At 51.9% G+C, this 18278-nt stretch overlaps 1 protein-coding gene across 1 annotated transcript; it reads left to right on the top strand.

Moving 5' to 3' along the window:
* Positions 1-2755: 2755 nt before the first annotated feature.
* On the top strand, positions 2756-6764 carry KAZALD1 (Kazal type serine peptidase inhibitor domain 1). Its single transcript, XM_066355434.1, has 5 exons — positions 2756-2909; positions 3349-3907; positions 4931-5091; positions 5174-5321; positions 5506-6764. The coding sequence occupies exons 2-5, from the start codon at positions 3403-3405 to the stop codon at positions 5598-5600; spliced, it is 909 nt and encodes a 302-aa protein (XP_066211531.1). The 5' UTR covers positions 2756-2909; positions 3349-3402; the 3' UTR covers positions 5601-6764.
* The last annotated feature ends 11514 nt before the right edge of the window (positions 6765-18278 follow it).

Genomic DNA, 18278 nt, shown 5'->3' with positions numbered 1-18278 from the left:
GTAGCTACAAGGTATTCTATCTTAATTATCTAGTTGGGCCTTTTTTTCTTTGATTTATCTGATGCTCATGTTCAGAGGAAGCACAATTCCTCTGTATCCATCACTAATAGGTCAATCTAGGCCATTTATTTCACTTCTGCTTCTTCCTTGAAGTTGCAACTCCACTATTTTCACCAGCTGTATCAAAACAGGGCTAAAACCCTGACCAGATAGCTCAGTTGGTTGGAGCATCATCCCAAAGCACTGAGGTTGCTGGTTTGATCCCTGTTCAACAAATTTTAACTTCACTCTCTTCATCTGAATCTAGTCTCCCTCAGGCAGACTTGCAAAGAATACCGCCACCTGGCTTCTTTCCTGGCAGTACTCACTTGATCTAGATAAAGAATCCTTTCTCACCTGACCTGTGGTGGCGCAGTGGATAAAGCATCGACCTGGAAATGCTGAGGTTGCCGGTTCGAAACCCTGGGCTTGCCTGGTCAAGGCACATATGGGAGTTGATGCTTCCAGCTCCTCCCCCCTTCTCTCTCTCTGTCTCTCCCTCTCCTCTCTAAAAAAAATGAATAATAAAAAAAAAAAAAAATTAAAAAAAAGAATCCTTTCTCTGTGGCCCAACAATTTTGCATGACCCACTCAAACTGACTAAACATTTTCAAAGTATGAATATGCAAAATATTTAGTAAGTTTATGATGCAAATAGATGTTACTAAATGTGTTTTGGAGTCTTAATAGATAGTGGCAGATAATGAAGATCTGGGTACGTATCTAAACTTCCAAATTGTGTCTTAGGCAAACAATTCCCTTCTAAAAATATTTTCACAATTATGTGGTGTTTCCCTGGAACAAAATCTCTACTTAATAAAAGCAGATTTCCTATATAATCAAACACCTACTATATGCACGATATTGTTCTCACCACCCACCACAAGCCCACCAGAGGGCGCTCGTTTCCCGTCTATCTAGTCTTCTGCATCAGCGACACAGAAAATCCAGGTTAAACTTGATTTTCACTCAGGAAATCTTTTACATTTAACCCAAATATTTACCAAGAATTTTCTATGCTGTCAGGCGCGGGGCTTGGTTCGCAAGATACAGTGGCGAGACACAATTCCTAATATTAGACGCTTGAAGCATAGCAAAGATTGAACATAAGCAACCGGCTACAATAAAGTGGGGTGGGGTAAGAGTTTCTAGGTCTGCGAAGTTTAAATACTGGCGCCAAGCCTTAGAAACGGGTAACAATTCATTAAGAGGCCTGACTGCTTCCGCTCTGTATCCTGGGCATTGATCTCCGCCCTCAAGGCATTCTGTAAATCAGAGCCAGAGGCCTCTCCTTGGGTGAGTGGCTCCATTAGTCAACTTCCTCAATTTCAAGTCTCTCCTACCCCCTTTACACCCTCCACCCCCAGCGCTTCCTGTAGTTCTCTTATAGTTCGTTTCTGCCTCGGGTCGACATTTCAATAGCCCTAAGACCAAGAATAAGAGTTCATCCATGACTTCCAGCTATATCTGGCTCCGCCCATTCTTTTTCCGGTTTAAAATCCGCGGGCTTTTCCTGTTCTGAATTCCTAGACTTCCTGTTCTAATTCCCGCGACAGTTGAGAGACAACGCGTGAAGTTCGCTTCTTGTTCTTTTGAATTTGAGAGACCAAGGTGACGGTATCTGTCTTCGCCCACCTCATCAGACTCTTCCAGCCAGGAGTGGCGTGTACACTGGTAGGGACCCCTACGTGAAAGGTATTAGACGTGTTGAAGCCCGGAGAGAAAGTTCCGAACCACACTCGGGAACTTGACTCTCCGAGCACCCAGTACGCATGCGAAGCCGAGGGCCCGCCCCGAACTTTTGCGTTGGCCAGTAGGCTCCCTACTGGAGTCGCCCCACCCCCGGCCAGGTCATTCTGGGCGGAGCCTGACTACAGCCCTAGTCCCGGCTGCAAATCTGTTTCCGCACGCCCCCCACGGAAACAGTAATTGAAGCGCGGCTTCTGTAAACTGCTTGGGGCTGACAGGGCCGGCGGGCGGGGTGGGGCGGAGCCTGGCAGACCCCCCAGTAAGGTGGGCGGGCCTCCCGAAAAGCTCTCCTCCCCGTCCCCAGCCCAAAGTGCCACGGTGGCGGCGCTGGTGGCGGCTCAGAGATTGTACGCCTCCGGCCCTGCTATCCTTGTAACCATAACCTGTAATCTGTACGCGAGAGGCGGGGTCCCGCCCACCTCTCCCTGTGGCCGCTTTTCGGTTTGGACCCTTAATCACCCGGCTCATCCGAGGTTAAAGCACCTGCCGGATGTAGGGAGGGAGGAGGAGGCCAGATGTGGGGAGACTGATGTAAGCTCCCAGTCTCTGGTCGGCGCCTTTGTGGGAAGCTGGATGAACAAGCCTGCAATCATTCCCAGGAAGCCAGTTTGGGGTTGCGTGGCCCTGCCCTATAGGAGCGCCCGACTTGGCACCAGAGCTCCTACCCCGGGACTGGAAAATCAGACGGGACAGGGCCTAGGCTGTCAGCCAACTCTTCGAACTTCGCTGCCATCCCCCTACCCCTACTCTCAACCCTCATCTCACCCCGTCGCTGGTCCTCTTCCAGCTTCGGTGTCCAGTTACGGCCTCTCTATTCTCACTGTGACTTTGGCCCAGACTGAGTGAAGTGGCCCAGGAGGGTCCCTTGCAGACGCATAAAATTAGCAGCTTCAGGACGAAGGAGATGGTGTGGGGTGGGGGTGGGGTGCGACATCTAGGGGCGGGGAGAGGGGCGGAGGAGCTCCTCTCTGAATCCAAGCCCCTGGGCTCTCTCCGAGATCCTCAAGCAGAATCAGAGGTGGCTGGCGGACCCAGCCGATTGTTCTCTGCTTTCTTTCCACTGCCTGTTTTTTTCGGACTGGAGTCTCGGCTGCTCTGAAGGGCTTAGTTCTGGACACTAGGTGAGCGCTCTGGACCTCAGGACATCACCCACTTTCCTTCCTACCCTTACTTACAATTCCTTCTCATGGGGCCGTCCATTCCCATGCACCTCTAGGGCAAGAAACTTTAAAGTTGGATGGTATGTAGTGTTGGTGCTGGTGTGTGTGTGTGTGTGTGTGTGTGTGTGTGTGCGCGCGCGCGCGCGCGTATGCCATGCCGTGCCAGGGCTTTATTACCCCTTCTTCTTGCCCCTCTCTAAACGCCCCCCCCCCAGAACAGCCCAATCAATTACCACCCAGCATAACTGAATAACCCATAAAGGGTCACTATTCCGTGGTGTTGAGGGTCTACTTGACTCCAAAGTAGCAGGGGAGGGGACAGTCCTAGAGTCAAACTTTGATACGAGAACAGTGAGGTAGGTTGCTTCTGACATCCTAACCTGGCTTCCCTCCCTGGCAGGGTGCACGAACCCACCACTGATGCCCCGAGTGCTCGCAGGGCTCCCAGCTAACTATGCCACAGCCGCCCGCAGCTACCTTGGTGCTGCCCCTGCTACTGCTACTGCTGGTGGTGTGGGCGCCGCCCCCAACTGGCGCACTGCCGTCCCCAGGCCCGGATTACCTGCGGCGCGGCTGGCTGCGGCTTCTGGCGGAGGGCGAGGGCTGCGCTCCCTGCCGGCCAGAGGAGTGCGCCGCGCCGCGGGGTTGCCTGGCTGGTCGGGTGCGCGACGCTTGCGGCTGCTGCTGGGAATGCGCCAACCTCGAGGGCCAGCTCTGCGACCTGGACCCCAGTGCCCACTTCTACGGGCGCTGCGGCGAGCAGCTTGAGTGCCGGTTGGACGCAGGCGGTGACCTGAGCCGCGGAGAGGTGCCGGAGCCGCTGTGTGTCTGCCGCTCGCAGCGTCCACTCTGCGGTTCCGACGGCCGCACCTACTCGCAGATCTGCCGTCTGCAGGAAGCGGCCCGTGCTCTGCCGAACGCCAACCTCACTGTGGCGCACCCAGGGCCCTGTGAATCGGGTATGGGTCTTCTATCCACAGCACTTGGGGTACCTCGAGGCATTGCTCCCTGGCCTCCGACGGCATTGGCTCCTGGCCAGCGGAGCAAAAAAGATGAGGCCTGGAATCCAGTATGAGCCCATTCTCGCTGCTGGTGTGCAGAGGTCACCACTTGAAGGGACCCACTGGCAGGGACCAACTGTCTGAGGGAGTAGACACATAGCCAATTGTTGGCCTCAAAACTGAGAAAGTGAAGAGACCCCCCAGACTTTGCCCTAGACAGCTGGGGCCCAGGCAAGGGAGACTTAGGTTCCTGTGACATGCAATCGGGTTTCTAGCAAGCTGTGTACCTCGATTAGTGAAGGAGAGGACTCTTTTAACTTTTCGCCCACCCCAGGAGTCTCAGGGCCATTCAAGCCTCAAGTTTTATTTGGCAGCTTTAGTAACTTTCACTTCCTGAGCCCCTTTGACGAGTCTGGCTGGGCTGAGGCTGCCAGGAAAACAAACACCCTGTGGGGGTCCCAACACTTTCTCCCACAACTCCGGGCTTTCTGCCTGCTGCCCAGGTTGGTTTCAGTTTCTCTGCTTTTGCCATTTGAGACATGCCACCACCTCCTCCCACCCCCACCATGAGGTGGGGTGCCCACGGGCAGCTTTTTGGGCCTTTGGCAACTGAACCTGGTTAGAAAAAGGGGAGGGTGGAGGAGGGAGGTGTTGGTTACAAATAAAGGGACAGGGCCTAGAGAGTGAAATGAGGACAGGGGAGCAGTCAGGAACAGAATGTGGCTGCCGAGCTGCGGTGTGGGTCTGTGTGCTTGTTTGTGCATCTCGTCTGCATGTCGTACATCCCCACCTCTGCATTTGCACTCGTGTGTACGTGTGTCCACAAGTACATGGTCATGTTGTGTTCATGGAGGTGTATTTACCTCAGTATATATTGTGTTCCTCAACAAACATGTTCACAATGGTTCATATTACGGGGTCCTTGCGAGGCTGGATGTGCCATCCTGTTCTCAGGCCTCCCACCTCCACCCCCACCCCCAGAGCCCCAGATCATGTTGCACCCATACGACATTTGGAATGTGACTGGGAAGGACGTGATCTTTGGCTGTGAGGTGTTTGCCTACCCCATGGCCTCCATTGAGTGGAGGAAGGACGGCTTGGACATTCAGCTGCCAGGAGATGACCCTCACATCTCTGTGCAGGTAGGGGAAGGGAGCAGAGCTTCCCCAGGGGCAGCCCAGGACCTACCTAGAAGGACCCTGCTGACTCCTTCTCTGGTTACAGTTTAGGGGTGGACCCCAAAGATTTGAGGTGACAAGTTGGCTGCAGATTCAGGCTGTGCGTCCCAGTGATGAGGGCACCTACCGTTGCTTGGCCCGAAATGCCCTGGGCCAGGTGGAGGCCCCAGCTAGACTGACTGTACTCACACCTGGTAAGGGGGAGCCCTGAGCTTTGAGGGCAGAGGGGAGTGGTGGCAGATTGAGGCCTTTGTGTGTATCCATGTGTGTATGTGCATGGGAGTGCACATTGCAAGCATGGCTTGCCCACAGGCTGGGAGACGTGGGCACTGACAACCCCTCTTTCTTGTTCTCTCTTCTTTGCCCACATGTTTGTAGACCAGCTGAACTCCACGGGCATCCCCCAGCTACCGTCCTCGTACCTGGTTCCTGAGGAAGAGGCCGAGAGTGAAGAGGGCGAGGATTACTACTAGGTCCGGAGCCCTGGCCCGTGGGGGTGGGTGAGTGGGGATAGTGTTTATCCCTGCTCTTGAAAAGATCTGGAAAGGGGGAGCAGGGCCCCGTCTCATACTACTTTAATGCCTTTAGTAGGGGAGACAAAAATTAGAGGAAGGTAAGGAGAGAGGCAGAGACTAGGGGATAGAGTGGTGGGATGCAAAGGGGCCCATGGAGGGAGATGTATGGACCAACTAGGAAGAAGGCAACAGCTGCTTGCTGGCCCCTAGGCTGAGGTGTGGGTGGGGGTGGGGTGGAGCAGACACAAAAAAGTGCAGACAATAGGTTCCTCCCTTGCTTCCCGGCAGCCCTCCTTCCACTCCTGCTCAGCCAGTCTTCCTAACTGTCCTTTGCACAGCTCCTGCCGTTAGTTTCCTATTCCCCAGTCTTTGCCTTGCCTCAGTTTGCCCTTTCTCAAAATTAATTTAGCAATTTCCCTCTCTACTAAGTCCCAGTTGCACTTACTAACTGCATTCCTTTTTGCTGTTCGCCATCTGCTGTCTAGGCAAGCACAATGGAGCACGGTTTAGTTCAATGCAGTAAGATGGGCGTTTGGTCATGTCTAATTTCTCCTGTCATTCTGGAAACTCCGTATCTTATACCACTTTGTATTGGACAGTGCCTAGCACAGGACTAGGCACAGTAAACACACAATAAAGGTTTATGAACAGATGCACAGGTGGTTCATGCAGATGTGCACATGAAGACTGCGTTTCATGGTAGTAAGACTCTGGCTTCCAGAAGCTGTAGGTCCTGCTCTCTGAGCATATGTCTGCCAGATGTACAGAGAGGATGCTAGAGCTCCCCCACCCCCCACCCCTGCCCTCTAGGGAGGAAGGCTGGAGCCTTCTGGGTGGAGGGAGGGTATCCCCCAAGGCTGCACTCCACTGGGGCTGGTCTAGAGATAAATTACCTGCCCCTGTTGATCTCACTCTGGTCCCCTGCCCTGGCAGAGTGGGAAATGGTCTATGTGGGTAGGGCACAGTGTGGAAACATAAACTGGGTGGAGGAAGGGAAAAGTTTGGCTACCTGCATGGGCCACACCCTAGGATTCCTAGGAATCCACCCATTTCCCTGCTGAACACAGTCACAGTAAGCTGGTTCCTCATCTGCCCCATCTGCGGCCTGTTCTTTCTGATAGAGGGTCCATCATGGAGCCAGACTCTTTCACTCCTCAGACCTCTCTGTACACACTCCTTGCCTAGCCAAGGGACACTGGTGAGGCGCAGTGTTTATTGACTGATTGAAGAAGATGAAAGCTTAAGTTCTGGAGCCATGTGGGATGGCAACGGCCTGCGCGCCTGGGCTACGCCTGGAGCCTGGCGCCACCGCGGGTAGGATCGCAGTTGGTTCAGTGTCTGAGCTTGTTCTCTGGCGCCCAACGCAGGAGCCCAGCCTCTTGAGAGGGGCGTGGTCCAGAACCCCAACCCCAGGGCTTGGGCGCCCCTCTCACGTAACAGCAAGGCTCGTCCAGAAGTCGCAGCAGAGGACTGCTCTCATTGCCTGGCTGGATCCCCGCAGCCCAGGAGCTGTGCTCAATAGACTTGGGGCGGATTCCAAGGCGACCACGGAAGTAGGAGTGGGGGTGTGAGTGGCGTGGCCGGGGAAGGAGGTCGTGCTGTTCCGCCTCCAGACCAGGAGGTCTGCTCCACGCTGAAAGAGGGGACAGGGTCTGGGTCCTGCAGCAGCCTGGGAATCCGCCCTGGCTCCTTGTTGGCGGGGTACTCCCGACCAGCAGGGCTCGAAGGTGCCCACTGGTAGCCCCATTGATCTTATCGCGCCCACCTGCAGAACAGAGGCTCCACCCTACCCTAGAGGGTCACACGCATCCCCGGGGACCCCGCACTACTCGATCGCTTTTGCAGCAGGTTCGGGTTCAGCCGCTTGACAGCCTCCGTTTCCTCAGCCGCGGCCCTCCTGGTTCAGACCCGGCAGCTCGGAATAAGAGGAACTCCTGCTGCGCCCTCTACCCGCCGCCGCCCCGCCCCCGCCGCAGCTCCAGCGGACGGACTTTAATAACGTCGCTGGAAAGTGACACGCGATTTATTATTAAAGTAATGCGGGGACGGGAAAGGTTTAATAAACGTGCCGCGATGCCGAGGAATATTCGCCGCAAATAAATGAGAGCACGGGCGGTGTTTTAATAAATAATTTCCCGCCGCTCCCAGGAGAGGAGAGGGGAAGAGGAGGGGGAGCTGAACTGCTGCCAGAATTCCCGGCTTCTCCCCACGGGTTTCCAAGCTCTCTCCTCATTTTTCGTCCTAAGTTGCTCACGCCCGACATGTGAGTTTCCAGGAAAGCTGACTCCGAGCGGCCCAGGAGACGGGAGAGCCTGTGTCCCGCCTCACTTCCCCACCTCCGGGATTTTAAGTAGTTTACTTGAAATGAGTGAATGCGCTTCCCTCTGTCCTTAGCTGCCTGCATACTTAGAATATCCCTAGGTGACAGGACCTAAACTTTTGAGCCTCCTCCCCCCACCCCCCTTGAGTCTTCTCTGAACCAGAGATCCGGAGTCAAGACCGGCCCGGGGCAGGAAGTGTTAACGGGGACCAGCCTCTTTAAAGCCAAGGGTCCTAGGTCCCAGGGCCCAGCCATTCTCCCAGCTTTAGGCTGACCTGGGCTAGATGTTCAGGGCAGGGCGTACAGAGTAGCCGAAGGGACCTATGTACCGGTGTGTAGGTGTCACGTGTGTGCAAATGACCCCTCATTTTCTTCTTGGGCATTTTTGGGGGTGGGGCTATTAAGTCTGGCTGCTCGTTACTATGAAGTCCCGGGTTGGGAGGGCCCTTGAGCCTGGTCTGGACCTACGGAGCCCTGGGGAAGCCCACACCCCGGCTCGCAGGTGAACAACGTGGATGTGAGTTCAAGCTGAGCAGAATTGGAGCCTCAAGGGGGAGTTCGCCCTTTCTACAGAAGCCCGGAGGCCTGAGAGTACGAACTGGATTTTGGAGAGGGCTGAGATTGTAGCCTTTGGGGACCAAGGACACGCCCACCCAACTGGAGGGTAGGGGAGGGAGGGGCAAGCTCGTGGGATGCGCTAGCTTCGAAAGTTTTGTACCTCGGACAAAAAGAGTTGGCGTCTCTGGCGACACTTCTGGCAACACTTGGAAGTACAGGAAGTGGTGAAAGAGTGCTATCTGGCGGTTATTTCAGGATACGGCAGCCAGATCTGGGCCAGGGACCTTAAGACAGTCAAATAGGCTGGAAATTTTTTAGTAAAAATGTATTTCGATTTGTATTTGTTTATGTATGTGAAGGTATATGTGCATGTGTAGTATATATGTGATATGTTTGTATGATATGTAATATATGTCATGTTTATTATAGTGATATGTGTCTATATGTACTATATATGTATAAGGTATATGTATAAATGAACATATTACATCGCAATATATGTGATTACCTAAACGCATACACATGTATGTGATAACCATATAAGTGCTCAAAAGTTATATGTGTATATAGCTGTATATATACATTTATTTGCAAGTATATATTTTATTATGTGTCATTCTTTCAGCAAATATTTCTTATATTTCAGGACTGGAGATACAGAGCAAAAAACCCCACATTATTTCTGCCCTCAAAGAGCTTATATTCTATACTAAGATGTGCATGTAAATAAGTTATATATGTGTATGTTTACAGGCTTATATGTGTATGTATGTATAACTCTGTTTATGAATGTATGTATAAGGACTAGACAGGTTTAAACACTCTGATGGGATGAGGATTCCCTTAGGCAGCTAAGGACAGGGAAAGAAGCTGGAGATATAGACTGATTACCTTCTAGGATATATTTTGGTTATTTCATCAGTCTCTGAGTGACTATATTCTTTCTAAAATGGGGAACAGCTATGCAAGTACACTTAGAGTAAGGAAATGTGAATGATGATCAAGTCTCACCTCTCCACTGAATGAAAAGCATCTTAGGAGGAGGAATGATGGGCTGGGGATGGGTGGGAATGGGGTCTGAGAGGCTGGGGTCTGGGGGTAGGAATAGGTTCTTGGAGGGCAGTGGTGAGGCCATTTAGAGACTGAGAGGGATCAGGTCTGGGAGGTAGTGATTGGATCTCTGGGATTCAGTTGCAGATAATGAGGGTGGTTTGAGAACTCTTGGGGGAAGGATAGGTTGGTGGGTAGAGATGGAGCCTGAGGGGAATAATGAGGTAAAAGTCAGGGTTGGAGTTGGAGGGGCCGAGATAGAAGCTCTGGTGGCAGGAATATACCAGCCTTGGGGTAGAATTTGGAGGCAGCTCAGATGGAGTCATCCCCCGCTTTCTCCCACACCTCCCTTCTCTGTGCCAGGGTCCCTCATGTTCTCTGATCCTCCCTTGAGCTGGGTTGCAGATGTACTGGGGACAGGGGAGACGAGCTTAGGCTCTAGGGCTTGTCCTGGCTCAGGTGACTCACAGAAGCAGGAGAGGAAGATAAGGCAGGGCTCCCACACCACTGTCCCATGAAGCCTCGTCCCAGCCACTTAGATCATTGCCAGCCAAGCCGCTATTACCAGCTTCTAGTTTGAGCTCAGTCCAGGGGTTTCAAACCAGGGCCAGGCCTAGACCTGGAAAAGGCCACAGAAGACTCCCCCACCCCACCCCCTGCACACTTACACACATTTCTGAAGCTGAATTGGGAAAGGTGCTTTTGAATCCTTCCTTTCTTCCCATTTTTTGTTAGATTTTTTTAGACACAGTCAAGGCCAGAAGTCTTCACGTGCCATTATCTGTGGTAACACCTCATACCTGTCCCCTTCCTTCTCAACCTTGAATGCTCTACTACTTCATTCTAAAACCATGGGTTCTGTCCCTTCATTGCCTCTCCTCCCTTCTTTCAGTTCCTGTTTTTTCCCCCAGGGTTGAGATCTTAGATCCCTGGTCTGAGAGGCTGAAAACACATGTGGTTCCTTGCCTAGATTTATTTTTTTAATTTTATTTATTGATTTGAGAGAGAAACATTGATTTGTTCCCATATGTTTTCTGACCAGGGTTTGAACCCACAACCTTTGCCTATCAGAATGATGTTCTAACCAACCCAGCTATCTGGCGAGGGTTTAGATTTATTTTCTCCACCATCTGGGCAACTAAAGTCTCTCTGAACAGGATGAACAATTATAAAAGTCAGTATTGGTGACAAATGTTACCCCACAGTCAAGTCTTACCCTGCCCTCTTGGTGAGCAGCACCCTGGGAGGCAGGATGGGCTTGCACGTACTGAAGTGAGGTCTCGAGTCCCTTGGCAGAAAAGACGTTCTCTATGAGAAGTGATGGGATCTCTCAGGATGAGAGTTGAGAACTTTAGGGAAAATTACTTCTGACTTCCATCCAGTGTCCACCCCAGATCACTGGAACAGCGCTGGAGAAAGCCCCACAGGTTTCCTGGACTCAGCTGTTCCTGGTAGGGACCCAGGCTCTAACTGTAGCTTTCCTGTCCCCATGCCTCTCCCCCACTGTGTTAATGGGTATCAGAAGGGGTTATATTGTGAGGGCAGCAGTGGGGTGTCTGTGGGCAGTGTTCTCTGAATGGATGGGTCTTTGGGAGCAGAACTGGGCTCAGGTCAAGGTGAGAAGACCTGAGGTTTTGCATTATGGTTTGAATCACAGTTCTACTTTTTAAGTGCATAACTTGGGCAAATTTCTTAGTTTCCCTTCTTTTGTGTCCTTCCCTGCAAACAGTGATAAAACTTACTCTTGGCCCTGGCCGGTTGGCTCAGTGGTAGAGCATCGGCCTGGCGTGCGGGGGACCCGGGTTCGATTCCCGGCCAGGGCACACAGGAGAAGCGCCCATTTGCTTCTCCACCCCCACCCCCTCCTTCCTCTCTGTCTCTCTCTTCCCCTCCCGCAGCCAAGGCTCCATTGGAGCAAAGATGGCCCGGGCGCTGGGGATGGCTCCTTGGCCTCTGCCCCAGGTGCTAGAGTGGCTCTGGTCGCGGCAGAGCAACGCCGCGGAGGGGCAGAGCATCGCCCCCTGGTGGGCAGAGCATCGCCCCTGGTGGGCGTGCCGGGTGGATCCCGGTCGGGCGCATGCGGGAGTCTGTCTGACTGTCTCTCCCCGTTTCCAGCTTCAGAAAAAAAAACCAACTTACTCTTTAGGGGTTTTAATGAGATTAGAGATTTTATAAATAATGTCTCTGGAACGCAGTAGGTATTCAACAAAAGGTCAGTTTTACTATTACCATTTCTGGGAGGGTAAGCTACATAGAGCTGGAATTGGGGTATGTAGTACAGAGCTCCCTGCTGAAGTGTGTGTGTTGAAGGATGGAGTGATTGCAGGCTTGGTGCCTGCCTGGAGGAAGCCTTAGGATTGGGCCTTAGGAGGAGGGGAATATCTAAGGCAGGATGGGCATGGGAAGGGACTGGGCTTCCAGAGAGCTTAGCAGTGCTCACTCTCACCCTCAGCCCTCCTCGGGGAGCCCCTGTCAGAGTCCATGGCTCTAGCTCTGGGCTTGCAGGGAGGGGCGTCCCTGAAACTCACCTCCATCCATCTCTTTTATCTGGGCTGCTGAAGGGCTGGAGCTCCGATGGGGCCTCTGATGGGGAACAGATACAGACCAGGCGGAAGCAGCCGGAACTGTGCTAAGCTGGAGCTGAGGACCAGGCCAGGGGGTCAGTGAAGACAGATAAAGCTCAGAGTAGCAGGGGACTCAGGGGACCTAGGAGGAGGGGCAGCAGAGGCTGAGGGTGGGCTGTGTTCTGGGAGGAGGTAAGGGCCGGAAGCTTCTGACGGGGACCCATGTCCATCAAGGACTTCAAATGGCCAGATGGGGCCTTTAATGACTCCTTGGGAGAAAAGGAGGGGTTGAGCCTCACCCCCCAGATGTGGTAGCTGGAAGACCAGGGTGCCTATCAGGGGTGAGGGCTGGTTCCAGGGAGAGGTTGAGCCTGAGAATGGGACTTCAAGGTCCAGACTGGAGGCAGGGCTTCTTGGGACTGCTTACTTTTAAGGCAGAAATGGGAAAAAGGTTGGTAAGCGATTTTTTGGTTTTAGTTCCTGTTTTAATTAACTTTGAAGGGCTTGAGGCCTCCCTGGATGCCAGGGAGAGGAGCAGAACAGATGTTTATTTTCCTCTTTTCCCTTTTAAAGACAATTTTATTAAATCACTTTGTTTTCATTCTTGGCTTGAACATGGGGCATTTAAGTGGAAAAGTAATTATTTCACCTTGTTTGCTTAAGGAGAGAGGAGAGTCAGAAGAGGAAGAGAAGGAGGCCAGTGAGAGGAAGAGGCTGGCACACGCACACACAGTCCTGCTCACACTCCCACCAGCATCAGTGTCCACAGTGCCGCCTCACATTGGCGCACATTGTGTACCCGCAGAAAGATGTGCCATGTTCACACCCTCCCAGATGGAGACACCTCAGTACCTGCAAACACATATCCACGTTCTCCTGATGACACAGTCCTTCACAGAGCCATACCTGCAGGCAAAAGCTCTGTCTCCTGCGCAAACACAACACACTATGCTCACAGCACAGGTACCCCTCAGAGGTACCACAAACATCCCTTCCAAGTGCTGTGGGTGTGCACGAGCGTACGCACGCACACACACACACACACACACACACACACACACATCATATTTAGCTCCTCTGGAGCCTGTTGAGTTACATCATCACAAATACACACAGGTTTAGACACACAGTTCTCGTTCCCAAACACAAGTGCACTCACTGTGACAAGGATGCCCGGGGACAGACTTGGATGAGGGGGGACACAGCCACGAAGAGGGTAGAAGAGTGATGGAACTCTCCCTCTCACTGGGATTCGGGGGGCCCCTCAATTTACCTACCCCCTAGGCTACTCTGCCAGCTTCTTTCTTTGTATTTGTAATGTTTGGGATGATTGTGATCTTGACTCTGCAGCTTCTGGGACAGAGTGGCCCCCGGCCTCCCCCCCCCCCAGCAGATCACTGGAGCAGGACAGGAGGCGGCCAGCAGGTCTCCAGGGCTCAGCCCACCCTCTCCAGGACCAGGTCCAGGGTTCTAACTCTGGCTTTTCCAACTCCCCGCCCTCTCCCGCCGTGCAGACTGGCTCTGGAGGGGTTAAACCCGGAGTAGCCACTCCTCCCCACTCCCACCCCTGGCTGGTACATTGAGGGCCGGTTCGCAGGAGCCATACCTGTACTTTGTCTTCATCTGTCACCCCTTCTGACAGTCAGATACATCTTGTGGGGGGGCATGGGGGCGGGGAGCAATAATTAACCTCTCCTGCCTCATCCCCCAAATGCCGCTGCCTCGCTGCCTCGGCTGCAATTGCAGCAGGGAGTGCAAGAGAGAACAGAGGGAGGGAAGAGGAGGGGAGAGGGGAGAGGGCTGATTTGAGAATGCGGGAGAGGATCCAGTGAGAAGGAGGCATAGAGGAAAGGCCCTGACATTTTTATTGCCCTGCCAACCTCTTTTCTGCACCCTCTTTCCACGCTCCCTTCCTGGGGAAGCGCGGGGAGATGGGAGAGGTGTTAGAGAAAGCCTAGTGCACTCACAAGCTCATCTTTCCAGTAGTGCAGGCCCCTGGTGAAGGCCTGGGGGTGGATTTGGGGCATTGCGGGTGTGGTGAGCTTTGCACAGGGACATGTTGAACTAGGAGAATGTGTTGGTTGGTGTAGAGGGTGTGGGGACACTGTACTGGTGTTTCACATTTATGACAAAGGGCTAGAGCTTATGCTAAGATTAATGAAATCAGTGAAGGTGGGGGGCAGTGTCTTGTGTTATTCCTGGAAAAGGCAAGTGACTCCAGTGCCAAGTGACTGTGGGACAAAAAGAACTCTGGAATTGAAGTGGGAGACAGAGGACATGTCTCAAAAGTAAAGGAATTACTTGTGTGAGGGGGCTTGGAATCAGGGGTTAGATAAGAAGACAATTTTTTGTTGAGCTAGGTCCTTGGATGAGGCAGGTGGGCCAGGCAAGAACAATCTGCAGCCAAGGAGACGAACTTGGATACAGGGTATTCCCAGCCAGACTGCTCCATGCTGAGGGCGCCCGGGAAGAAGGAGGGAAGCGGCCAAGATGGCAAGGAGAGGTGTTGCTATCACTGCTGGAGCTGCTGGGGGCACAGAGATAGGGCTCAGCCTGTCCCCAGGCCATCCTGAAGGCCAAGAGATTTTAGCTTTTTCCATCTCTTCAAAAGACTATAAGTCAAAACTGTCATCTATGGTGTCTCAGGAACGAGGCCCTTTCTCTCAGGTCTCTGATAGAGTTATGGACAGAGCACTGTCCGTGAGGAAGGATCCTTGGTTCTCACTCTGGTTCTGCACTAGCTAGCTGTGTGATAGCAGACAAGTCATTTAACCTCTCCAGATCTTAGCTTCCTCATTTATAAAATGGAGCAGGGGTCGGGGGGACTGATGAGACAAGCTATAGACACTGCTGATACTGATGTTCTGTAATCTTTTAAGACCTGAGGGACCTTAGCTAGGTCAGCTGTGCCCCCACCTTCCCTTACCCATTCTCTGAACCTCCTACCCCTCAGCAACATATTTATATAGCCCAGAAGATTCTCTATTCTCATCCTCTCTCTCTCTCTCTCTCTCTCACACACACACACACACACACACACACACACACACACACACTCTCTCTCTCTCTCTCTCTCTCTCTCTCTCTCTCCTTGCCCCATGTATGGTGCATCCCTGGACTCCCAATCACCTATAAAATTAGCTGCAGTTGAGAAGGAGCCCAGGACTAGGGCACTCCAACAGAAAGGCTGACTCTGTGTATTTCCCCTAAAAGAAAAAGAAAAAGAACAACAACAGAGTGGAGCATCAAGGCAGAAAGCACCAGAAAGGGTCTGCCAAATGGGGAGGGGGCATCTGGGAAGGGAAGGCAGCCCTAGAGAGGTGAGGAGAGAGAAGGAGAAGCCTGGCTCAGCTGCAGGGGACTTGCTCTGCTGCAGGGGACTCACGCCGAGAGCGAGGAGTGAAGGGTGCTGACAGCCTTGTCAGGAGATGGCCTCAGAGCTCCCCACCCTGGTCTGCCGGGTTCCAGCTCCCCAGGACAGGGGCCCCTGTGAGTCACGGCTGCTGTCTGTCCCCTCGATTCCAACACACAGCCCAACTCCAGAAAAGGGAATTCACTTCTGGCTATGATTTTCTTCACCTGGGGCAGTGCTGGATGTTTTGGCAGCATCCCAGGAGAGAGAAGCAGAAAGAAGTCAGGACTGCCTGGACTGGGGCTGCCTAGAGTTGCTCTGAGTCACACAGAGCAGCATAGAGCCCAGGACTTAGCTGGTCCTCTAGGCAAGTGTGGCGCTTCAGAAAGAAGTGGGCTTTCTTTTCAACAGCATGGAACCTGGGACAGCAGGGGGTCGCCTAGGACATATCAGGGGCCCTGGAGCAGAGCTGTCCTGCTGAAGGGGAGGCTTGGAGTTCAGAGGGAATGCTACAGGCAGCCTCACTGGTGGAGTGGAGAGTTTCTCTTCTAGCCCTGGAGGTCTGGAAATGAGTTCCAGTCTTGCTGGGTGAAGTCAGGGGGCTCTTCTCTGGCCCTGCCTCCTTTTTTCTCGCTTCCCTTCCACTGGGGATAGGTCTCAGGTGCCAGCCCCAACCCCAGCTTCCACTCGCTCTGAGCTTCATCCACCACCTTCATAAAATAACTTCTTAGTCTGCCTTAAAAACCCCTTTCCATTGTTCTCTACTTTAAAAATACAGTACATGAATATATGCTTATAAAAATTTCAAAGTTTCAAACAATCCAGAAATGTGTAGAGTACAAAGTAAGAGCCCCTCTTTCCTCCTTCCCTCTAATCCTGCCCTCTTCTCTATAAGTTACTGTTGTTAACAATATTGTGTGTATTTCTCTAGGTCTTTTACATGTTTACCACAGAGACACACCGACACGCCACACATACAGACATACAGACGTGCACATACAAATTAGGTTTTAAAAGCAGTTATTGTACAGATTTATCAATGCATACTACTATTTTACTTTTGCTCTTTTCACTTAAAAAATATCAGAGATATTTTCCAGGTCAGTTCATAAGGATATATACTTAAATACCTATAGCTATATTTCACATGGCCCTTCATAATAGTTTTAGCCAATTCCTTATTGGTGAGCCTTTATATGGTTTTTAAGTTTTGCTCATACGAACAATGCCATGGTGAGATTCCTTAAACATATTATATGTCATTTAGCACACACACACGTATTTCTGAGTATCAGATTTCCAAAAACTATTACTGGGTCAAAGATATGCACTGTATATCTAACTCTGACTTCTCTTTCAAGCTTGAAACCCCCATTCCAAGTAAGTGCTCATGGCTGTTTGGAAGAGGGTGGCCTGCTGTTTTTTTCAGGTAAATGGCCCCCAAGCACTTCAGACCCAACAAGTCCAATATAAAGCTTGTTATCCCCTCTTCCACCCAAGCACTCTGCCTCCCAGCCTCTTTGGTTTGGTCAGCATCACCCTATCCATGCTGTCACCCAAGCATCACACCTGGGGTCATTTTACCAAGGTGTCAGTGTATCCAGACTTACCCAGGATTGCTCAGTCTATGCCTACCATCCTGGTAAATGATTGATAGTACTCAAAACTGTTCTGGATAGGACAATAAACTATATGGCCATGCTATTCCTCTTCATCTCTGATTCTAGTTCAGTCCATCACCAAGTCTCACCAACCATCCCATCATTCTTCCCTCTGTCCCTTTCCCATTGTATGACTCTGCAACCCAGCACCTAGCACGAATGACAACAGGCTCCTGACTATTCTCCCTGCTCTGCACTTCTCTTCCCATCAATCCACTCTTGTATTCCATTGCCAGTCTTATCTTTTTAGGTCACTACTTTCATCCTCTAACCCTCTTGCTCCCCATTGCCTACAAGAATGAATCCACTCCAGATCCATCATAATGCCATAGTCCACCAGAACACAGAGCTCCCATCCCCAGATGTCAGGAATCTCTGTCATCTTGGCTGAAGAAGAGGCAAGAAACAGGTACAGGCAAGAAAAAACGGTTCTGTGCCCCCCAAATCTGCATGAGATGGCCTGGCAGGAGAAAGACAAGTTAATAAGTGATGAAGAGAAAGACTATGATTTGAACAAAGCCCAGAAGATGGTGTTTTGGTGTCTCTCTGAATTCAGGTCTGGGGGTGTCCATAGAGAGAGGCCCCCTTGGGCAACACTTCTTCTGATCATGCTTTCTTTCCCCGATTACTTGCTTTGTCCCCTGGTGCCACAAAAACTCCAGTTTTCCCCATCTCTTGTTCTAGGGCTGGAATCTTCAGGGACAGCTTCTCATGTTTGGCTCTTATCCAGCTACTGCCTGCCCACTGCAGTCCACTCCAGCTCTGAACAGTGTCATATATGATCAGAGGTTACAGGAACACCCAGTCTTTGAGTGAGAGGGAAGGAAGCAGCAGAGAGTGTTGTTAGAGCCGACCCTCAAGTCATTTCAAGTCACACCCTAGGGGAATTGTTCTAGAGAATCTATGGGGGGGCCTGGTGAGAACTCCTTCCCCACCCTGTTAACCGCGCCCCCCCCATACACATCTGAATCTTTAGAATAAACTGCTGGAGCTCTTCACCAAACGTAAGGGCACCTGCAGCCTCTCCACTCACTTCCCTGGCATCGCCTTCCCTCACTCAGATGTTGCCAAATGAATGGTGAGCTTAGATGGGTCCTGGTGGCCAAACTCCAAATAGAGGGGGAAGCATCC

This window comes from Saccopteryx leptura, chromosome 13, assembly GCF_036850995.1.
Source record: "Saccopteryx leptura isolate mSacLep1 chromosome 13, mSacLep1_pri_phased_curated, whole genome shotgun sequence".
NCBI classification, from domain to species: domain Eukaryota; kingdom Metazoa; phylum Chordata; class Mammalia; order Chiroptera; family Emballonuridae; genus Saccopteryx; species Saccopteryx leptura.
This window is presented reverse-complemented; position numbering and strand designations above follow the sequence as displayed.

What these genes read in the sequence shown, in the direction of transcription:
- KAZALD1 (XM_066355434.1), top strand. Translation starts at nt 3,403, where the DNA reads ATGCCACAGCCGCCCGCAGCTACCTTGGTGCTGCCCCTGCTACTGCTA. An exon ending in CCCAGGGCCCTGTGAATCGG is followed by an intron (nt 3,908 to 4,930) that starts GTATGGGTCTTC and finishes CCCCACCCCCAG; the next exon opens with AGCCCCAGATCATGTTGCAC. An exon ending in ACCCTCACATCTCTGTGCAG is followed by an intron (nt 5,092 to 5,173) that starts GTAGGGGAAGGG and finishes CTCTGGTTACAG; the next exon opens with TTTAGGGGTGGACCCCAAAG.